General features: G+C 30.0%; 1 protein-coding gene across 2 annotated transcripts in view; it reads right to left on the bottom strand.

Annotated features, from left to right (window-relative positions):
- Positions 1-5,645: 5,645 nt before the first annotated feature.
- LOC100201864 (protein virilizer homolog) overlaps positions 5,646-19,813 on the bottom strand; it is an 80,448-nt gene continuing 66,280 nt past the window's right edge. The window contains exons 22-35 of one of the 2 annotated variants that reach the window (XM_065813180.1): positions 13,484-14,019; positions 13,073-13,404; positions 12,881-12,983; positions 12,591-12,684; positions 7,670-7,739; positions 7,343-7,452; positions 7,190-7,257; positions 6,881-7,030; positions 6,666-6,793; positions 6,432-6,555; positions 6,293-6,359; positions 6,098-6,126; positions 5,868-6,012; positions 5,646-5,794 (exon numbers count right to left, since the gene is read on the bottom strand). In XM_065813180.1, coding sequence (XP_065669252.1) covers positions 5,791-5,794; positions 5,868-6,012; positions 6,098-6,126; positions 6,293-6,359; positions 6,432-6,555; positions 6,666-6,793; positions 6,881-7,030; positions 7,190-7,257; positions 7,343-7,452; positions 7,670-7,739; positions 12,591-12,684; positions 12,881-12,983; positions 13,073-13,404; positions 13,484-14,019 — 1,960 coding nt within the window. In that variant the 3' untranslated portion in view covers positions 5,646-5,790. The remainder of the gene's footprint in view (positions 5,795-5,867; positions 6,013-6,097; positions 6,127-6,292; positions 6,360-6,431; positions 6,556-6,665; positions 6,794-6,880; positions 7,031-7,189; positions 7,258-7,342; positions 7,453-7,669; positions 7,740-12,590; positions 12,685-12,880; positions 12,984-13,072; positions 13,405-13,483; positions 14,020-19,813) is intronic. The other variant, XM_065813179.1, reaches the window with a different exon arrangement.

Here is a 19,813-nt window from a genome sequence, read left to right as displayed (position 1 = left end):
TATAGATTATATTCTAATTGGTGATTTTAATATGCAACCTTCTGATAAAATAATGAAGGAATTCCTTCAACTTTATCAATGCATTAATTTAATTAAAGAACCAACTTGTTTTAAATTGATTAATAAACCTTTATGTATAGATTTTATTCTCACTAATAGAAAGTTGTGCTTTCAACACTTGAATACTTTTTCTACGGGTGCGAGTGATCATCATCAACTAAAATACTAAAGGTATAAATACCTTTAGTAAGTTATTCAGCAAAATTCTAGATTTGCATGCCCCTTTAAGTCTAAAATACTAGTAGTTATGCTCCGCTCTACATTATATAAAAAATTCCATTGTGATGAATCTGGTATTTCGTATCACTTTAGTTGAAAACGGTGACATTATCTCTGACAACTCTTTATTGACTAATATTTTTAATAACTATTTCATAAACGTCGCAGTGCCAACTGGTAGTACAGACCTCGTACATTCGTCTTTATTTTCTTGCTATATAGGCTTAGTTAATGCAGCTATTAAAAGATATATTGATCATCTCAATATAATAAACATAAAGAAAATATTTAAAATGTGTACACATAGTTTTTAGTTCCGTAAAATTACACCTGATGATATTACAAAAGTTATAGGACCTATGAGCAATAAGTAAAAGACTTGTGGGGATATAACAACTTTTATATTAAAATCTTATATTGTTCACTTTAGGCACAGTCTTACAGATTGCATAAATAATGGTATCCACGATGGTCAATTCCTGTCATTTCTAAAAAGGGCTGATGTTATACCGTGTTTTGAGAAGAATAACCCAACAGATAAGTCAAACTACCATCCAATTAGTATTCTACCAGCCCTCTCTAAAGGTTTTGAAAACTATTTTGGACGAAAAAATCTTGATAATTATTGAGCCTAGATTTAAACTTTTGTGTGGTTTTCAAAGAGGTTGTAGTACTCAACATGCCTTTTATTCGTTACTTAATAAGTGACATAAATGTATCAACAATGAGGTGTTTTTGAATGAATATTAATAGACCTCTAAAAAGCGTATGACTTTGTCCTGCATGGCTTACTAATTGCTAGATAGAAGCCTATGGTTTTTTTAAAAAAGTCTTTATCTCTTACTACTTATATTTGTGGTCTTAAACAAAAGGTAAGAATATGTTCTTTTGCCTAAACTGGGTGGATATATTATCTCTAATGCCTCAAGGGTCCTTGAACCCATTTTTTTCAATATATTCAAAAATGATTAACTTTATCTATTAAAGATACGAAACTCTGTAGTTTTGTGGATGATAACACTATTTACTGTGAGCTATATTTATTTTTGTATTTATTGTTATATTTATTTTTATGATATATATATATTTTTTCAAATTTATTGTTTGTGATTATTTTTCGTTTGGAAAAAGAAACAACCAATACCATCAAGTAGTTTCAGTTTAACTTTATGGTCGCTAATGTAGATAAGTTCTAATTTCTTTTAGTTGGCTTAAAAAATCTATCGTTAAAAATAGGTAATATAAGGGTTGTTACCTCTAATAAGATAAAACTACTTCGCATAACAATTGCTAAAAATCTAAAGGTTGGAGAACACATTAAAGAGTTACGCAGTAAAGCTAATGATTAATGTTTTGCTCTTTCACTCATAAGAAACTTTTTATCCAGTGATAAATCTAATTTGCCTTTTAATGCTTTTATTTTGTCTAATTTTTCTTATTGCTAAATTTTCTTATTACTAATTTGCCCTCTCTAATTTTTATGTTTTTTTCAAAAAAAGAGAATACACTAATAAATAGAGTTCATAAAACAAAAGTATACACGCTAAAAGGTTTTATTTGTCTCTGGATGAATTATTAAATTTTGAAAACAGTCTAAGGAGTCTTTTTACTTTAAAAACTCTTACGTATAAACTTTGTTGAAGCAATAAACTGATTTTACCCCCTAAAGGCTCCATATATAATAATACATGCTGTATGTTATATAGAGCCACCTCGCCCTGAAATACTCTAAATAACGAAACTATGTCCACAAAAAGTCTTGAGGTGTTCAAAAAGTATATCAAAAATTGGTATGGTAATAACAGCGCTTGCAAAATTTGTTTATGTGTATATATATATATATATATATATATATATATATATATATATATATATATATATATATATATATATATATATATATATATATATATATTTGTATATGTATATATTTATATGTATATATTTATATGTATATATTTATATGTATATATATGTATATATATATGTATATATATATATATATATATATATATATATATATATATATATATATATATATATATATATATATATATATATAAAATAATCAATATTTAAACTTTTTATTTATTGATAATATTTTTGTAACAAAAATATTTTTACCAAAAAATCATGTTTTATTTTTGTCGGCGTTTTTTATAAACATAACCCAAAAGCATGTTTCTTAACGGCACACTATCACAACAGATTCTAAATCAATTATTTTTTTTATCGTTTTCGTACATCAAGCAAAAATGGTTGAAAAAATCGTTGTTAGTTTGGAAAGAGTTTTTATCTTATGCAACAAGTTAGTCGTTATCGCAAGAATCCCTAGATCTAACACCATCAATATCATTAAATCGATTGTCTAATAATGCTAATAATGGAGATGCACCAAGACATAAAAGTTCTACTTTTATGTCACAATTAACAGATGTGTGTGTGTGTGTGTGTGTGTGTGTGTGTGTGTGTGTTATATAACAACTGTAATCTACATATATATTAGATATAACGCATCTATAACGGAATATTTTTTAGTTTCTTACTTCGTTACTTATTTCTTATCTTGTAAATATCTTATAAACTTAAACAGAAGCATTTTTTAGCGGTAAACTGAATTTAAATTGCTTTGAGTATCACGTCAAAAAAGGCATGGGCATTAAAATTCATAAATTTGTTACTGGTTACATAATCAAGGCTAGATAAATAACAAGACAGTTTCAGTCTTTAACTTTATAAATCATTAGAAACTGCAAACTAACTTACCGAAAGTATCGCAAAATACACACGCATCACTAACAAGTATCCCTTAAAAAGTTACACCTTTAGAATACTACCCATTTGCAATGACTTTAACTGTAGTACTTTTTTCTCTAAACTTTAAAAAAAAGCTTATGTGTATAAAATCACATCAACAGTATTTTAATAAAACCGAATGATATTTTAAAATACAAGCTATATATATTTTTGTTGAGTTGGTCCGGGTCTATAACGTCCCTTACAAAATAAATCTTTCGTAAAGGACTGTTGCGAAAGTCTTCTTTCGAAATGAATCGTTTCGTAAGTCGTTATTACGGTATTAAAATTTTTATATTTATGTATAACGTTTTACGAAAGGTAAATTTCCGCATATGTAAAATCCGTAATAGCATTTTATAATACGATTGATAAAGATGCAAAATTTTTGAAAGTCTTCCATTTTGGCGAACAACCCTAATATAAAGCCAATGCAACATTTAGAACCATTTAGTTTTACTTATTGGGGATATTAGGTAAGACAATCCTTTTTAAAGGATTGTTTCACCTAAAACAAAATTCAGTTAAAAAAATAGTCTATATACTTCCGTTTTATTATATAAGTTCATTATTAAGTTTTACACCTAATCCCTTCTTTAAAATTTATTCATTGTGAACCACCCAAGTTGATTGCTGTTTTTCCATTAAGTATATCATAAAACTAAATCCAATTAAAATAGAACCGGGAAAACTTGCAATTTTCAAACTTTGTACATTATCATTTGGTTAATTAAAGTATTTATGCGTTGAGAAATTTATTTTGTTTTGAAAAGTTGAAAAATGGTAATTTAATTTTACATTCTATTTTGGGTGTAAAAGAAAACCAAAATTGGACACTAATTTATAAAAACCATTTTTTTATGATAATAAAGTTACTTGCTGTTACCGTGTATTAAAATTTTATCTACTTAGAAGAGAAAAATGTTGGGGCCGTGCACAAATTATGACCCCTACCCCTTTGTCACAATATAGTAGCTTTAGTAACTAGCCCCGTACAAGTTGTCACAAAACCACCAATCCCTTCCCCCTAGAACGCGACCTAACTTATGGACGATTTTTCTGGGGTTAAGTCTGGAGACTTGCCCAAACTTAAAAAATAAATGAGAGGTGAGAATGGTTACAAGTCAGGATTTGTGTATTAAAATTAGCAAAAATAATAAATTATTAACTATAAATAATTGAATTATAAACCAATACTTAGGTTTCAATAGTTCTGAATTCGGAAAACTTGCAAAAAGTTTTCCCAAAAATAAATAATTGAAATCAATTTTGAAGTTACTATAACCACACTTTTCAACAATTGACAGCTAATAGAGTAATAACCTAACTTTTTGACAGATAGGGTGGACTGACACAATTACCACAGTTTAAAAACAATTATAGTTATATTAGTAACTAAAATACACAAAAAAAACTATTTAAAAACAATTTATTTGCTCGCAAAAATATTTAAACATTTTATAATTAAACAAAAATATTTAAAATTACTTAAAAAGCAAAGTGTCCCTAATAATTTGGCAACCCACTGTAGTTTATTTTTTTGTTGTACTTTTTGAACGACTAATAATAAATTTCTAGATTAGAATTGAATTTCTAGATAAGAATTTCCGGATTTACAAAAAAGCATTTTATATCTATATTTAGAATATAGCAATTTGTTATTAAGTCCAGCAAAAATACTACAACACAAAATAAAATTCTGGAGATATATTAAGTTTTTTTTGCCTAAAAAACGTTTTTTAAGATCGTCACAAACCTATAGCTAAACGGGGAAGCAAAAGATATGGTTCAACCAAGTAGTAAAAATGGCCTAAAACTTTGATATTTACACCGAGTATCGAGGTATTGAAAAAAACAACTACTACTTGAAACAGTTGTTACAAATTTATCCAGTCAACTTTTGAGAGAGTAATCCATCTTGATTACAGCTTACAAAGGTTACAAACTACATTTCAAAATTTTCCTTTTTCAACGCAAAGGCGCCATTTTGACATGGAATAATTATACAGGAATAATTGTACAACAAAGGCTGTACTACAATTTTAAAAGATACCTACTTGGTTAAATATATACAACCAGAGTTGCGCTATATTAAGACCAATGGTTTAAAATGTTTTGATAAACAGTGGTTAAAAAAACGACAAAACAAAACTTCCAGCGCAACCAATTTATTACGCGTTCAGTGTTTCGAAAGTAATTTTAATATGGAAGCAGACTTCACGAGTTGCGCTATATTAAGACCAATGGTTTAAAATGTTTTGATTAACAGTGGTTAATCTGTATTTATTTTAAACGTGTGACCCAATGGGATGGGGATCACGCATGTAAAATACGGATGAGTGAAAACTGACCCAATAAGGTCAGTTTTCGTTTTTCTACGGGAACGGAAAGAAAAAAACAATAACGTGAGCATTCGTAAACTTTAGTGTAGTTTTGCTTTGGACAACATAAAATTTATACCATCCATGCTCACGTGATTATTTTTCCCTTTCTTTCCCGCTTCTATAGAAAAACAAATGTGTGGAAACTGACCTTAACCTACAATTCACCGTAAACGTAAACGATTTTAATGCTTATAAGGCAATATATAATAAAATTTTAGAACTTAGGATTATAAAACAGTATCATATGACTGATGCTATCGAGTAAACGTTCTTTGATGTCTATTTCCACGATTGTTGCGATAACCCGTAAAAAATCTAAACAGAAAAAGTCTTAACTATTTTATTTCTTAATAATTAAAGAAAAAATTAAAAATCGGAAAGATATGATGAAAAAATAAAAAGAAACACCAAAACAAACTTGTGTACCGCTCATCATCTTTAGTCTTCGGAGCAGCCCAGTAACTTCCACTTCCGCTACCAACACCAGCCCTATTGTTACTATCACCCCCTCCTCCACCTCGCGCTGAAGAGCGATAAGTTCCATCACGGGTTCCTAATTATATAAAAACACGAAACTAAGTATAAGATTTTACTCTGACTTTCTCTCTAAATATATTTTTGAAAAATCTAAATTTTACCACGGTAATTTGAGTTGTACCAATCCGAACTAAAAAAAAAAAATATCTTACACGTAAAACAAAATTTTCATATCGTCCCGTAATTTTAATATCATAAATATCATCCTAATCATGGTGATAACCATAATTATCATGTTTAAAAAAAAATATGCGCGTGTGTATACTTGTTTCGATACAATAATACAATAAACATACTTTGATCGATTGTGAAATCTACTGCTATTTGAGTTTTGTCTGCTGTTGTATTCGTTATGTCTAGAACCTAGAACAAATCAAATTTAATAAAAACTATTTTACTTAAAACACAAATTTATTTAAAATGATGTGAACTTACTGCCATCATTTGCTCTACGAAAATTATCTCCGGTAGAACGAGCATCACTCCATCGACTTTGAGTGCCACCAGTGTTTGCATTGTTATTTGAAAAACGCTCATTTGATGCTGGCGAACTTGTCTGCTATTTAGTAATAAAGAAGAGTCACAATTTGCTTTTGATGCAATACTCTTAAAACAAACAAAAGCTTGCAAATCAATCAACTTTGCACCCGAATAATAAAACTTAAATACCTCTGGTTGATTCATAACAGTTTGACCAGCTTTTTCCATGTTCATGAAATCATCAACATGCATCGAGGGAGGACGACTTGTATTTTGTCGACGCAAACGAAAGCTGTCGATATCACTAACACCACGACCTAAAAATCATATAAAATAAGCTTGATATGATATAAATATAGCTGGTAAATGTAAAGAACAAATTAAGTAAGCTGAATCTAATAAACCTCTTCCTCTACCACGCCCAAAACCGCGTGTTCCTCTTTGAAAACCTCCTCTATTATTGTACCCTGCACGTCCAAACGACCCGCGCCCGCCCCGTCCTCTAAGTCTATCATTGCCACGATTAGCCGTATTCGGACTTGACAAAGCTGAAACTATATTTATTAAAATTAATTATTACCATAAATAAAACTAATATAAATATCGAAAATAATGTTAGTTTTGTTAATAACTTAATTTATAAGTAATATAAATAAAATTATTAGGCATTATGAGTCACAATAATGAGATTAAACTATATTTGAAGTCTTTACCATCAAGACGCAATCTTTTAGCATCGTCGATAGGCTGACCAGCACGAAAGAATCCATCTCGCTTTGATCTACCAAAAATTAAATGTATAATCTTTATCATCAAAAGAAAAATACAACCACTTCTTGTTAATTTCAAGTAAATATTCAGTATACCTTTTTGACCGTTTAGCTTCAGTCGTATCAACAAATCCTTTTTCTACCTCTTCTTTAAAGTTAAAAGTCGGTAAAAATTTGGTAGCAATACTCAGCATGTCAATTTTTACCTTTGATAGTACAAATGTAATTCAATTTTAAATCACAGTAGCTTCTTATAAAACATAAATAAATTTGAAAGATTTTGTACTCAATAATAAGCTAAAAATAAATGTGGTAAGCCTCACATTCGTTAATATTTGAAAATAAATGTGGTAAGCACCACATCAGTTAATATTTTAAAATATATGCGGTTGAGCATCCCAATAGTTAAACAAAATGTAATACCAAATCATTTTCTGTGTCTGAGTCCACATCATCTGGCGCAGGTTCATCAAACCAGTCATTAGCAGTAGCCCTTTAAATAAATGAAAAACTAAATATTACAATTAACTAAAAGAAGTAGATGGGTAAGCGAACTAAAATGGCAGAAAGTTTGAAGAAAACAGTGAGATTAATGAGATTAACAAATAAGCTTAGAGATAGTGATTTTGTGATACCTTAAATGCATTCGATGATGTGGCTTACTCATGCTTTAGCAACAGAGATCAACTAGGTCATATTTGAAAAATCCGAAAAACATTTTTTTTTAAAATCCGGAAAAACCCGGAATTTATTTCCCTCATATTTATTTAAATTTAACTTTAAAGTAATGACTTTCCTAATCTTTTTAAAACTTTTTTCTTTTTTTCTTTTTTTTATGGGTAATGAATTAAAAAGTTTAAAAACTTATACAGGGTGATTTAATCAAAAGTATAAACTTTAAAATTGAATAAAAATTGTAGATCAAATCGGATTATTAAGTCTGATATACCATTTTAAAGATAAATTAAAAGGAAATTGAGTGATAAGAATTTATTTTTTATCAATATGACATTTTTTTCAATTAATAAATGACATCTTTTTGTAAAATTCAAAAACGTTGATTCCAAAGCCGAAGTGTTTATTTTTCGGATTTCTCTCGTGATGTTCTCTTTTAAATCATCCAAAGTCTTCGGTAATGGCTTATAAACTTTAGACTTAAGATAACCCCATAGGAAATAATCACATGGATTGAGGTCTGGTGATCGTGGAGGCCATTGTTGCTTGGTAGTGAATTTCTCCTCCAAATTTACTTTGTAACCACTCTTGAACCATATTAGCCGTATGCGGAGTAGCCCCATCTTGTTGAAAGTAGTATTTTTTGTGACTCTCAACTTTATAGTGCTTAGGCCAGAAAAAAATTTTAAGCATATCCAGGTAATTGTGCTGATTTACCGTTCCTTCGAAAAAGTAGGGTCCGTAGATTTTTCGGCAGGAAATGGCACACCAAACCAAAACTTTAACATCGTGCAACAGATTCTCTATCCAATCCTCAGGTCTCTCATTCAGCCACATTCTGTTATTTTGCTTGTTGATCGACTCAGTGAGGTAAAAATAGGCTTCATCTGTAGTGATCAACCATTTGTGAACATCCTTTTCCAAGTCCAGCCACCATTGAGCAAAAATGACCCTTTTTTCATAATCAAGTGGCAATAATTGATGAGCACTCTGGTATTTATACGGTTTGAGTTGTAAATCTTTGAGAAGAATATCACGGCAAAGGCTGTATGAAATTTCAACATCAACTGAGGCTTTTCTGATCGACAATGTAGGATCTTCGAAGAAGAGTACTTTCAGCTTATTTCTGGCATTAATTCGAATGTCTCGCTCATTCCTTGGTTTTGGTGGCAAATCAAGTATTGTTCCGGTTGTATCAAATTTTTTAGATAATTTTGTGATAGCTGTTGCCGTTGGACATGGTCTGTTCTTAAATTTACTTCTATAAGCTCTCTGAACCAGACTTACGCTCTTCAACTCGACCAATTTTTTTGTTAAAAATATGTGTTTTTGAATATCGTATCTCATGGCTATGCTGTTATTTTAATTTTTTTGAAATTATTAACATTAAATTTCCTTTTTAATGAGCTTTAAAATGTACTATCGCATGTAATGTATTTGCAATCAAAAAATTACTTATGTTAATTTAAAGTTTATACTTTTGATTAAATCACCCTGTACATTACAAAAATATTTATTTAAACTTGTATTTATAGAAGACATTTTGGATATACAGAAAAACTAAAAGTTGAAAAAAATATTAGGAATTCCAGATATATCCAGAAAAATATCCCTGTAGCAAGATACTTAGTATGGATTTTGATTATTTTGAATATGATTTTAGGATGCAATTTCAAAATCAGAAGAAGAAAAATTGACAATTTGTCCACTATCTTTGTTTTGTAAGTAGGATAATTTTGAAAAATAATGGGAAATTTGTCCCCAAACCTGACATGCATACCATAGATCTGATGCAAAAATGGCATGGTGTGTATATACACACACATACACACACACAGATATATATATATATAAATATATATATATATATATAAATATATATATATATATATATATATATATATATATATATATATATATATATATATATATATATATATATATATATATATATATATATATATATATATATATATATAGGGTGCAGCAGCGATTTGCAAACTAATTTTTGGCTAGGTTTTGTGATGTAAATAAAATACTTCCGCAACTTCTTGTTGTTTTTAAAACTACATTTTACGAAGCGGTTAAACGTGGCTGTGCTGAAAGAGCCAAAATGCCTTCTCCAGTGAATAAAAAAGTTGATAAAAAGTTCAAAGAAAAGCTTAAAAAGCATGTTGAAAAGAATCCTACTGTATCCATCAGAAAGACAGCAAAATTGTTCAATGTTGATGAAAGGATAGTCAGAAGAACTCTAAAAGCATTTGGAAAAGTCAGTGTGGCCCAACCTTCATGTCAACTTTTAACAGAAACACTAAACACTTTACGATTGGAGCAATCAAAGAAGCTTCTAAATCAGTTAAAAAGCCATGCTTTGTCAACAGTTAAAGTTTTCTCAGATGAAAAACTTTTTAGTGTTGACTGTGTGATAAATAGGCGAAATGACAGATTCATTGTGCAGAAGGGTGACAAAGCACCACCTGTGTGTCATACCAATCACCCTCAGTCCATCATGATGCTAGGAATCATTGCTTCTAATGGAGAGAAATGTCCACCAATCTACATCAAAGAGAAAAAAAATTTACCTCTGATGTGAATATTAGCTTACTAAAACACTATGTGGTGCCATGGCTAAAGAAGACATTCCCAGAAAACAATTACACTTTTCAACAGAACAATGCACGTTGTCATGGGTCCAAAAAAACTCAACAATATCTTCAGGACAATATCGCTAAATTCTGGCCCAAACACTTTTGGCCACCATCCAGCCCTGACCTAAATTCCCTTGACTATAGTGTGTGAAGTGTAGTTGAGAGTAAGGGTTGCGAAAAGGCCCACTCAAATGTCAAGTCACTGAAGTCATCAATTACTCGTGCTTGGAACTCAATATCAAGGGACTTTATAATAAGCACCTGCCAGTCCTTCTGTCCTTGAGGCAGTGATCAAAAAAAAAGAAGGAGACTTAATTGAATGTTAAGGTATAAAAAGTATTTATCTTCAACTTTTCTTCTATTAATATTCCATGAATATAATTTTCTAGTGCTTTAAAAATTCATTTTGAAAAATGTTCTAAAAAGTTCACGAATTGCTGCCGCACCCTGTGTGTTTGTGTGTGTGTGTGTGTGTGTGTGTGTGTGTGTGTGTGTGTGTGTGTGTATATATATATATATATATATTGATATACAATTATATATATATATTTTGATAAGAGTTTCAAGATTAAGATAGTGATAAATTTTAACCAATGCTAAAATTTATCATGCAAGATAAATGCATGCAGTTTGATTGACATAGTTTAATTGCTAAGTCCTTAAGATTTAACATGCAGTTTGATCGACATAGTTTAATTGCTAAGTCCTTAAGATGATGTAAAAAAGATAAATTTAAATCAATTTTGATTCTGAGAGACTTTATGAAAATAACTGGATTTTTTGACCATCTGAAATTTAGGTGTTTATTGATTTTAAAATGTATTGATTTTAAAATGTCATTTTAAAATAAGATTTAGTTTTACTAGTTTATTCAGTTAGTTAGACTAAAGCCATTGAACTAGATTGGATAGATCATGCATTGGATAGATTAATGCATTTGTTAATTTTTGTTTTAATGATTTGCTGATTACAAACAAGTTGGTGTTATCAACAAGTTGAATATTTTAGTGATAAATTAAGACCATTAATAAAAACAAGGAAAAACAATGGCCCATTTACAGAGCCTGAGGTACAAGTGTAGTGCAATTTACTAAAAAAGATATGTTAACATTAATAAAGACAAATTGAAATCTATCATAAAGATGAAGACCAATGAAGAGAAATTCCTATAAACGCAGTTGTGTTCCAGTTTACTTAAGAGGATAAAATGATCGAATGATGCAGGTTTTTGCTAAAAACAAGTTTAGCATTTCGACAAACTCTAACTGTAATTATATTTTTTTCCACACCGTTTTTAATCAATTAATTGATAATTGTTTTTGCACACTGTTTATTAATTAGATTTATAGCAAACATAACTTTATTAGATATTTATGTTTGACTTCAAACCATAAAATATTCAATAAAAATTTAAATATTAGTACCCAGACCAAATATGGCAACAGCATTTCATACAAAGATGGCAATACGAGATTTTATACAACCTGCACAGAACAAAACAAGAGATTCTATAAAAATGTTTTCCACTAGCAGCAAGTTTTTAAAGAAATGAAAACAGCAGACATTTAGTTAAGATAAGAATATATATCTTTATTTTCAATTTTTTTCTAAAGTTATTGGAAAACATCCCAAACCATATATATTTGAAATTCAAAATTATAAAACCTTCCCTAAATTAAAGATGTTGCTTTCCTAGCAGGAAAATAAGACAAATAAAAAATAAGTTGAAATTTTTTATCAAATAAATTTCTGAAAACATCTTTGCATTATTATGAAATGAATGCTATCAAAATTGATTTTATAATTTTTTTTACTTGAAGTGCCAATCATTTATAAACAGTTTATTTATATTTAATATTGGCAGTTGAAATTAATAATTTATTAACTTATAAAGTACAAAATTTATAAAGGTTTTTGTAAATATGAATTATTTTATAATATTTTGTATATATATTTATATGCATATTCATTATTTAAGATTCATAAGCTAATAATGTAAAAAAACAAACAAACAAACTAACCTGTCATCATCAATACTATTCATTAAAAGAGATTTCATTCTATTACTAAACTGCATTTGCAAAGAATCAGGAGTACAAAGTTGGTATGACTTATCTGTAAAAGTTGTTTTTTTATTTAAATGCAAATAGATAGTTCTTAATAAAAGAATATTTGCTATTTATTCAAATATTGCTTATTGTTGCTATTTGAAAATTGAATAAGACATTTAAGAATCAATATAAGTAATTAAGAAATTGAATAAGAAAATTGAATAAATATTACAAATATTGTTATAAAATTAAAAACATACATTCATCTTTTTGATCTTGTTCTCCAGCAGCAATTAGTATCATGCGAAAAGTTGTGATGGTTTCACTGAGCAGTATAAGATCTTCATCATCTTTGCTCTCCTCCTGGTCAACCAAAAAAAAAAAACAAAAAAAAGGAGTAGACACAGTTTAATAAAATTAAATTATGAAATTTCTAAAATATGATAGGATACCTCTATAATTTTTTCGAGCTTTGTCATTGGATGCTCACTTGCATTTTTATCGTCAAGTCTAAAAATCTTCTTTAGCAAGCAAGCGCTAACTATTATGCATCTCTTTAAAATCGAATCTTTTTTATATTCAGCATTTTCAGGGTTTTCAACAGTTTCTACTTTTTCTGTTTTTATTTCTTCTCCATCAGGTTTTAAATAATCTTCTGGACCATTTGTATTTATGAGATTTAGAAAATCAAAGAAAGAAGAAACTGCATTATAAATTACAAGTCCTTCAGATTTATTCTTAGCCTCTGATATAAGACGACTTAAAAATGTATTTAAGCAATCACCTATAAGTTGCAAAAAATTGTAAATAGAAATCATGCATGCATAAAATAGTTAATACTTAAGCAAATAAAATTAATTAACCTTTTTTAATTAAGTAGTTGTTTATAATATTCATTCCATAGTCATGGTCAGTTAATGAATCTAGAATATTCAACGAACGCATTACAATAGGAATTGGATATTTGTCATCATTTAAAGTTGCAAAGAGTAGTTCAACTATTGCTTTAGTGTTTGCTTCATCAGGCATGTTATTAGAGAGATGGCCCATTGTGATAATTCCATCAAAGTCATCAAGACAAATTTCATGGTCACATATTGACTGAAACAAAGGTAGCAAGCTATTGCCAAGATAATTGAAGTCACATTCTTTGTCTGCCACATTAATAAGTTTTGTTATAAAGTCTGGAAACTCAGTCACACTATCTTGTGTTGTTGAGAGAAGATTTAAAAACGCAGCTTTGCCACCAGGTTGAGTTACAAGATAAGAGAGTATGGAAAAAGCATTATATATTAAATTTATGGAAAACTTCTTTTTCATGCTATTTTCATCAAGAGAGGGCTCTTCAATTTCTTTTTTACTCTTATTTATACCTTCATCAACCATTTCACATAGAGTTCTAAAAACAAACAACAATAAAAGCATTTTATATGCCTTCTGTTTGCTTTGTTACTGTTTGCAGAAACAAATTTGAGAATTGATCAAATTTTATATATATATTACTATAGTAAAGAATTTAAATTTACCATTAGTGTAAAAAACAGCTCTTTAAAAGTGACAAAATCAAGTACACTTTATAGTAAAACCATTAAGTTTAATTGGGGAAACTAATTACATACTATTATTTAAAAAAACAAAATTCCATGTTTTTATTTTTATTAAAAAAAAATAAAAACATTCCAGTATTAGGGTAAACTGAACTGTTTTTGATATTTAAAGGAAAAATTTTGATATTTAAAGGAAAAAAGCCTAACATTTTGCAGTTTTTAAAATTTATACCATTTAAAGTATTAGGTACAATATAAAACAAAATACTAAGATTAAAAATTATTATTACAATATTAAATATACAGTGTTGGACAAAACATTTGCAACCAACATTGAACAATGCTAAAAAGTGTTCCTAATTTTACATGTCTTAAAAACAAAACGAACTATACTACCACAGCAAACAGTTCAGGAGTCTGGAGTCATAGCATGCCATGACATGAGCAATCAGCTGACAGGTGACAGCACACAGGCAGAATTTTGTTGACAAGTGTCATTTTTCAGCGGACAAAACAAGTGCAACTTTCTTGGTTTGTTTCATTTTCTTAAGTCTGGTCCGTGTCAACATCACGGAAGTTTTTTAATAATTAAAGGAAGTATCCAAAAGTTTCCAGAAGTTTCCAGAACCATGCAGAAGCTTCCAGAAGTTTCCAGAAGAAGCATCTGGAAGCATCCAGTAGCATCCAGAAATATCCAGAAACATTCAGAAGCATCCAGAAGCATCTAGAATCTTCCAGAACAGGTTCACACAGGTTCATTTTACTATATAAGAGACATGTAAATCGACATGTAATTCAGTCAGTATATGGAAGTCAATCAGTCAGTATTATCAAGACAGTTTATCAAAGTGAGTTTTATCAAAGTGTTTTATCGAAGAACATCAATACAAGAAGTGAAATACAACAAGTGTTTCATTACATCAATACAGTCCACATTTAACCAAGACATTGTGTTCCACAGAGCATTATTGTATCATCACAAGGTAAATGTAACACGGTAAGCCTTGAGAAGCGTGATTAATTGTTTTTATTATTTTTATGACTTCAAGTGCAAAAATGGCTCCCGACAGTCTTGGATTGGAACTAAGAAAGAAAATTTTTGGCGATTACGTAAATGGAATGTCACAAAAAAGTATTTGTGATAAATATCGCGTGAAAAAATGGACCGTATCAAGACTATGTTCCAAATATCGTTCTACGGGGAAGTTGGCAGCAGATAACAAAGGTGGAAGACCGCATTTCACCACTCCTAGAGAGGATTCTATGATCGTCAGATCCGTCAAGAAGGATCCCTGGATATCATCAGTCGAGATACAAAAGCAATTAGAGCTGCCTGTATCGTACCAAACAATCAGACGACGTGCTGTTGAAGCTGGATTGTTTTCTCGACGCCCTGCAAAGAAACCGCTGATTTCACTAAAAAACCAGAAGAAAAGACTCCTGTTTGCTACATCTCATATTGACTGGAATGTGCAGAAATGGCGAACTGTCCTGTTCAGAGATGAATTGAAGTTCAACATCATTGGGAGCGATGGCATTTGCAGTGTACGTTGACCGGCCGGAAAACGCCTTGATTCACTTTACTGCCACAAGACCGTGAAGCATGGTGGAGGCGATGTAATGGTCTGGGGGTGTTTTTCTGCTAACGGTCTAGGTCCAATACATCGAAACGATGGAATAATGGACTGTTTCATGTATAAAAATATCCTGAAAAATGTTATGTTACCTCATGCTGAATGGAATATGCCAATAAAATGGGTTTTTCAGCAAGACAACGATCCGAAACACACTGCAAAAGTAGTCAAGCAGTGGTTTCAAGACAAACACCTATCAGTGATGGATTGGCCGCCTCAATCTCCGGATCTCAACCCTATTGAGAGCCTGTGGGAGATTGTCAACCGCAGAATTAATCATGAAGGTGTTCATAATAAGGATAAACTGTTTGAACGAACCCAAAAGGCCTGGGCAGCGATTCCACAAAGTTTCATTGATCACCTGATCGAATCTATGTCTCAAAGATGCAAGGCTGTGATCGACAACAAAGGATTCGCCACGAAATATTGATAGCGAAATACAGCATGGTCAACATTTTGTCGAGTTGCACTTGTCCAGAAGGAAATCAACTTTTTTTAATACTTTTGATTAATTTATTAATTTTCGTGTACAAATAATGAACTGTGTGATGAATTAAACTTGAATAACTTTGTCTCTAAACAGCTACATAGTTACTTCTCTAAATTGAAAAAATGCAGCACTTTTATATAAAGAAACTAAATTAGCATTATTTGGTTGCACTCGTTTTGTCCGATACTGTATATTCAAAAAAAATCATGTTCACTAGTTCACTTTAGCCCACATTGGGGTAAAGTGAACTACTTTGTCTTTAACTCTTTTGTGTTTGTTATTTCTGATACATTAATTTTTTTATTTTGTATTTTGCCATGCTGCTTGATCTTTCTTTTAAAGCATTCATTTTCTTCATCGTTTAATCTTTTAAATGCATCTTCTGATGTAAGACACTCACCTCCATAGCATCTTTTTATTTTTTTGTAGGTCATTGTTGTATGAATGAGCATCACCTTTTGTGGCCATTAACTGTTTTTTCACTATTTCTCTTGGTTTTATTTCCAGTAAAACAATTTATGTCTGATATTAATAGTTGATTTATTTTTTCATTGTTTAAGTCTTTTTCTACAGACATTATAGTTTTTTGTGAATTGTATTTGTTTGTTGACTTCTCAATAAAAAAATTTTCACAAGTATTGCTCTGATCATTGACATTGGTTTTTAAAGTGATGTTTCGAGGGATGTTATTATTATAATTATTTTTTTTCTGAGAAAAAAGGGTGTTCATAGATTTCAGAAGGAGTTAACTTGTCAGATACTTTAGCAAATGGATCAAAGGGAAAAATTCCAGTTTTGGCAAATGATTGTACTAAATGAGCTGGCTTAAAGGAGATATTATAAAGTTTTTTAATAAAAATGGAAAAACAGATTTCCCAACCACCTTCAACCTTGAATGGGTATATCAAGTAGCCAGAATTTCACACCATACATGTTTAACTTGGCGAAAGACTCCCACATCAAGTGGCTGAAGCAAATGCGAACAATGTGCTGGCAAACACAAAATAGTTAAATGATTTTCAACTGCTTTTTTAACAGTTTATAAAGAAATATGACTCATATGACCATCAAAAATAAGCAAAACAGGCTTGGGAGTGTCTTTCAACCTTAAAACAAGATGGTTAAAGTATTCAGTGAAAATGCCTGTTTCCATCCAACCATTTTTTGTCACCCCATATAAGGAACCCTTTGGTCCACCAGACATCCACTCTTTATAAAAATTTCTTCCTGCAGCTGATATTGTTGCTAGTACAGTAAACCATTCTTTTCCTGATCCAGGAGCGATAGTTACAGGGTTTTTAATACCTCTTTTGAAAATAATGTTTTTATTTATTAGGTTAGTGCAAAATCATCTTTCGTCACAGCTTAGGATTTGAGCAGATCTATTCATGTCACATTTTTCCAATGTAGCTTTAAGTAATGAAAACCAAGTGTCAATTACAGTTTTGTTACAAGCTAATGCTCTTGTTAATGTCAAAAGGTCTGGAGTCCTTATAGATATTTTTTCTGCCAACGATTTATAAAATTACTAAACCACTGATCACCAGCAACACCATTCAAACTTTTTCTGAAATCCATTTATTTCAATATACGTTTGAACAAGTTTCCTAAATTGTTTTTTATCCAATCCAAATCCAAAATCAGAAAATGCAGATAAAAGTGAAACAAGAATTTTTTCAGCATCAGCAGATAATCGGTTTGGTTGCTCTTCACCAACTTTTGAGCATTTTATGTCTAGAAGATGTCTTGCAATTGTACTTCTCGGAACACCATATTCCTTTGATGCAGCATATGAAGACATTTCTTTATTTTTAACTTTAGAAATAGCATTTTGCTACAAATTAGGTGCATATGTTTTTCTTTGAGATTCTTTTTTCTTAATGTAGTTTCTTGGCATTAATTCAATATATTATATTTCTGAAAATGATTTTAAGAAAATTAAAAAAAATTTTTTATTTTAAGAGTAAACAATTTAGTTAAGAAATTAAGATGTATATATACAGTTCTACTACTAAAAATATTTGATGAAAAAACATAACAAAAAGACTAGTTCACTTTACCTCCAATAGACAGGAAAATAAGGGGTAAAGTGAACTAAATTGATTTACAAACTAAAAACTTTTTATATCATAATAAAAGCTACAATTTTTTTAAAGCAGCATTATATTATCTTTAAAATGTATACAAATTATTTAATTGATATTTGCAATAATAAATCTTAAATTTACTGAAACCTATTGCAAAGTTTGAGAACATAATTTTAAAACTTTCGCTTAACTCATTTTTTAAAATGGCTATTACATCAAAACAAAGGCTATATTTTAATTTTTTTTCTATTGAAAAATTTTAAAATGTTTTATTAAGCAAAAATAATGCAAAATTACTTAACAAAAAGTTTTTTAAACATGATAAATTTTTAATTGAAAAAAATAGTTCACTTTACCCCTAGTTCACTTTACCCCAGTTTACCCTACTGTTTAGAGTAGATAGAATAGGGTAACTAATCTCATAACCATAATGCTGCCACAACTTAAACTCTCTGTCAATCTAGCAGCACTCCTTTACATGTTCTCTCTAAATCAGTTGATGTATGTTCTAAAGTCCCTAACCTTATTTCCGCACTTTATTCCAGCATTTTACTTGTTGAAAACTTCTGGATTTCTGCATTCTTCGTTTTGCTAATGACCTCTCTCTTTATTGCATACTTTGGTAAGCAGTTTGATATTGTTCTTAAATAGGGGGCTGCCTGGTGTTTCAGTACATACATCGACTGACTAAATAGAGTGCCACTGCATTAAGCTTTTGGGTTGGAGTAGAAATCTATTTTTTGATTATTTATTTTTTTCTTCTGTTTCTGAAAAAACTCATGGAAAAGGTAAGCAAAAAAAGTAAGCAAAGCATTTGTTTTATTGACTAATTTATCTAGGAACTAGTGCAGCGGAGTGTACATACATTGACTGACAAATAGGTAGATCATGTGAGTAGTGTACATACATTGAATGACAAATAAGTACAACTTGCAAGGAGTGCTGCTACATTTTTTTGTTTGGGGAGACAATCAAAAAATTTGTTAGGTTTTTAAACTTTTTGCAATCTTTTTTTTTTTAAACCATCTTTGCTTCCAACAAGGCTGCAAGCAGCCACTAATTAAAGTTGGAAGTTACTGAAAGAGAAAAGACAAAGATTGTAGAGCAAGATAACGATTGAAAGACAACTTAAAGGATTGCAAATTATACGAATCAGGAAAGCAAGATGAAGGAAGCGAATTCCAAAGAGCTGATGTTCGATGAAAAAAACTAGACAAATAAGCATTTTTGGAGCACTTAGGAACAGTCACAGAAAAAGGATGAGACTTAATTGAATGGCGAGTAACACAAGAATGAATTTTAGTAGATGGCACAAGAGACACTAGCTCTTTAGAGCAGTGCCCATTATAGTATTTGTAGAAAAGAGAAAGAGAAGCAACATTATGACGATGTGATAATGGTTGAAGGTTGGCTGCAAGAGCAGGTCCAACTATGT

This window comes from Hydra vulgaris, chromosome 12, assembly GCF_038396675.1.
Source record: "Hydra vulgaris chromosome 12, alternate assembly HydraT2T_AEP".
NCBI lineage: Eukaryota > Metazoa > Cnidaria > Hydrozoa > Anthoathecata > Hydridae > Hydra > Hydra vulgaris.
Note: the sequence above shows the minus strand (reverse complement) of the source record. Positions and strands in the feature narration are given on the sequence as shown.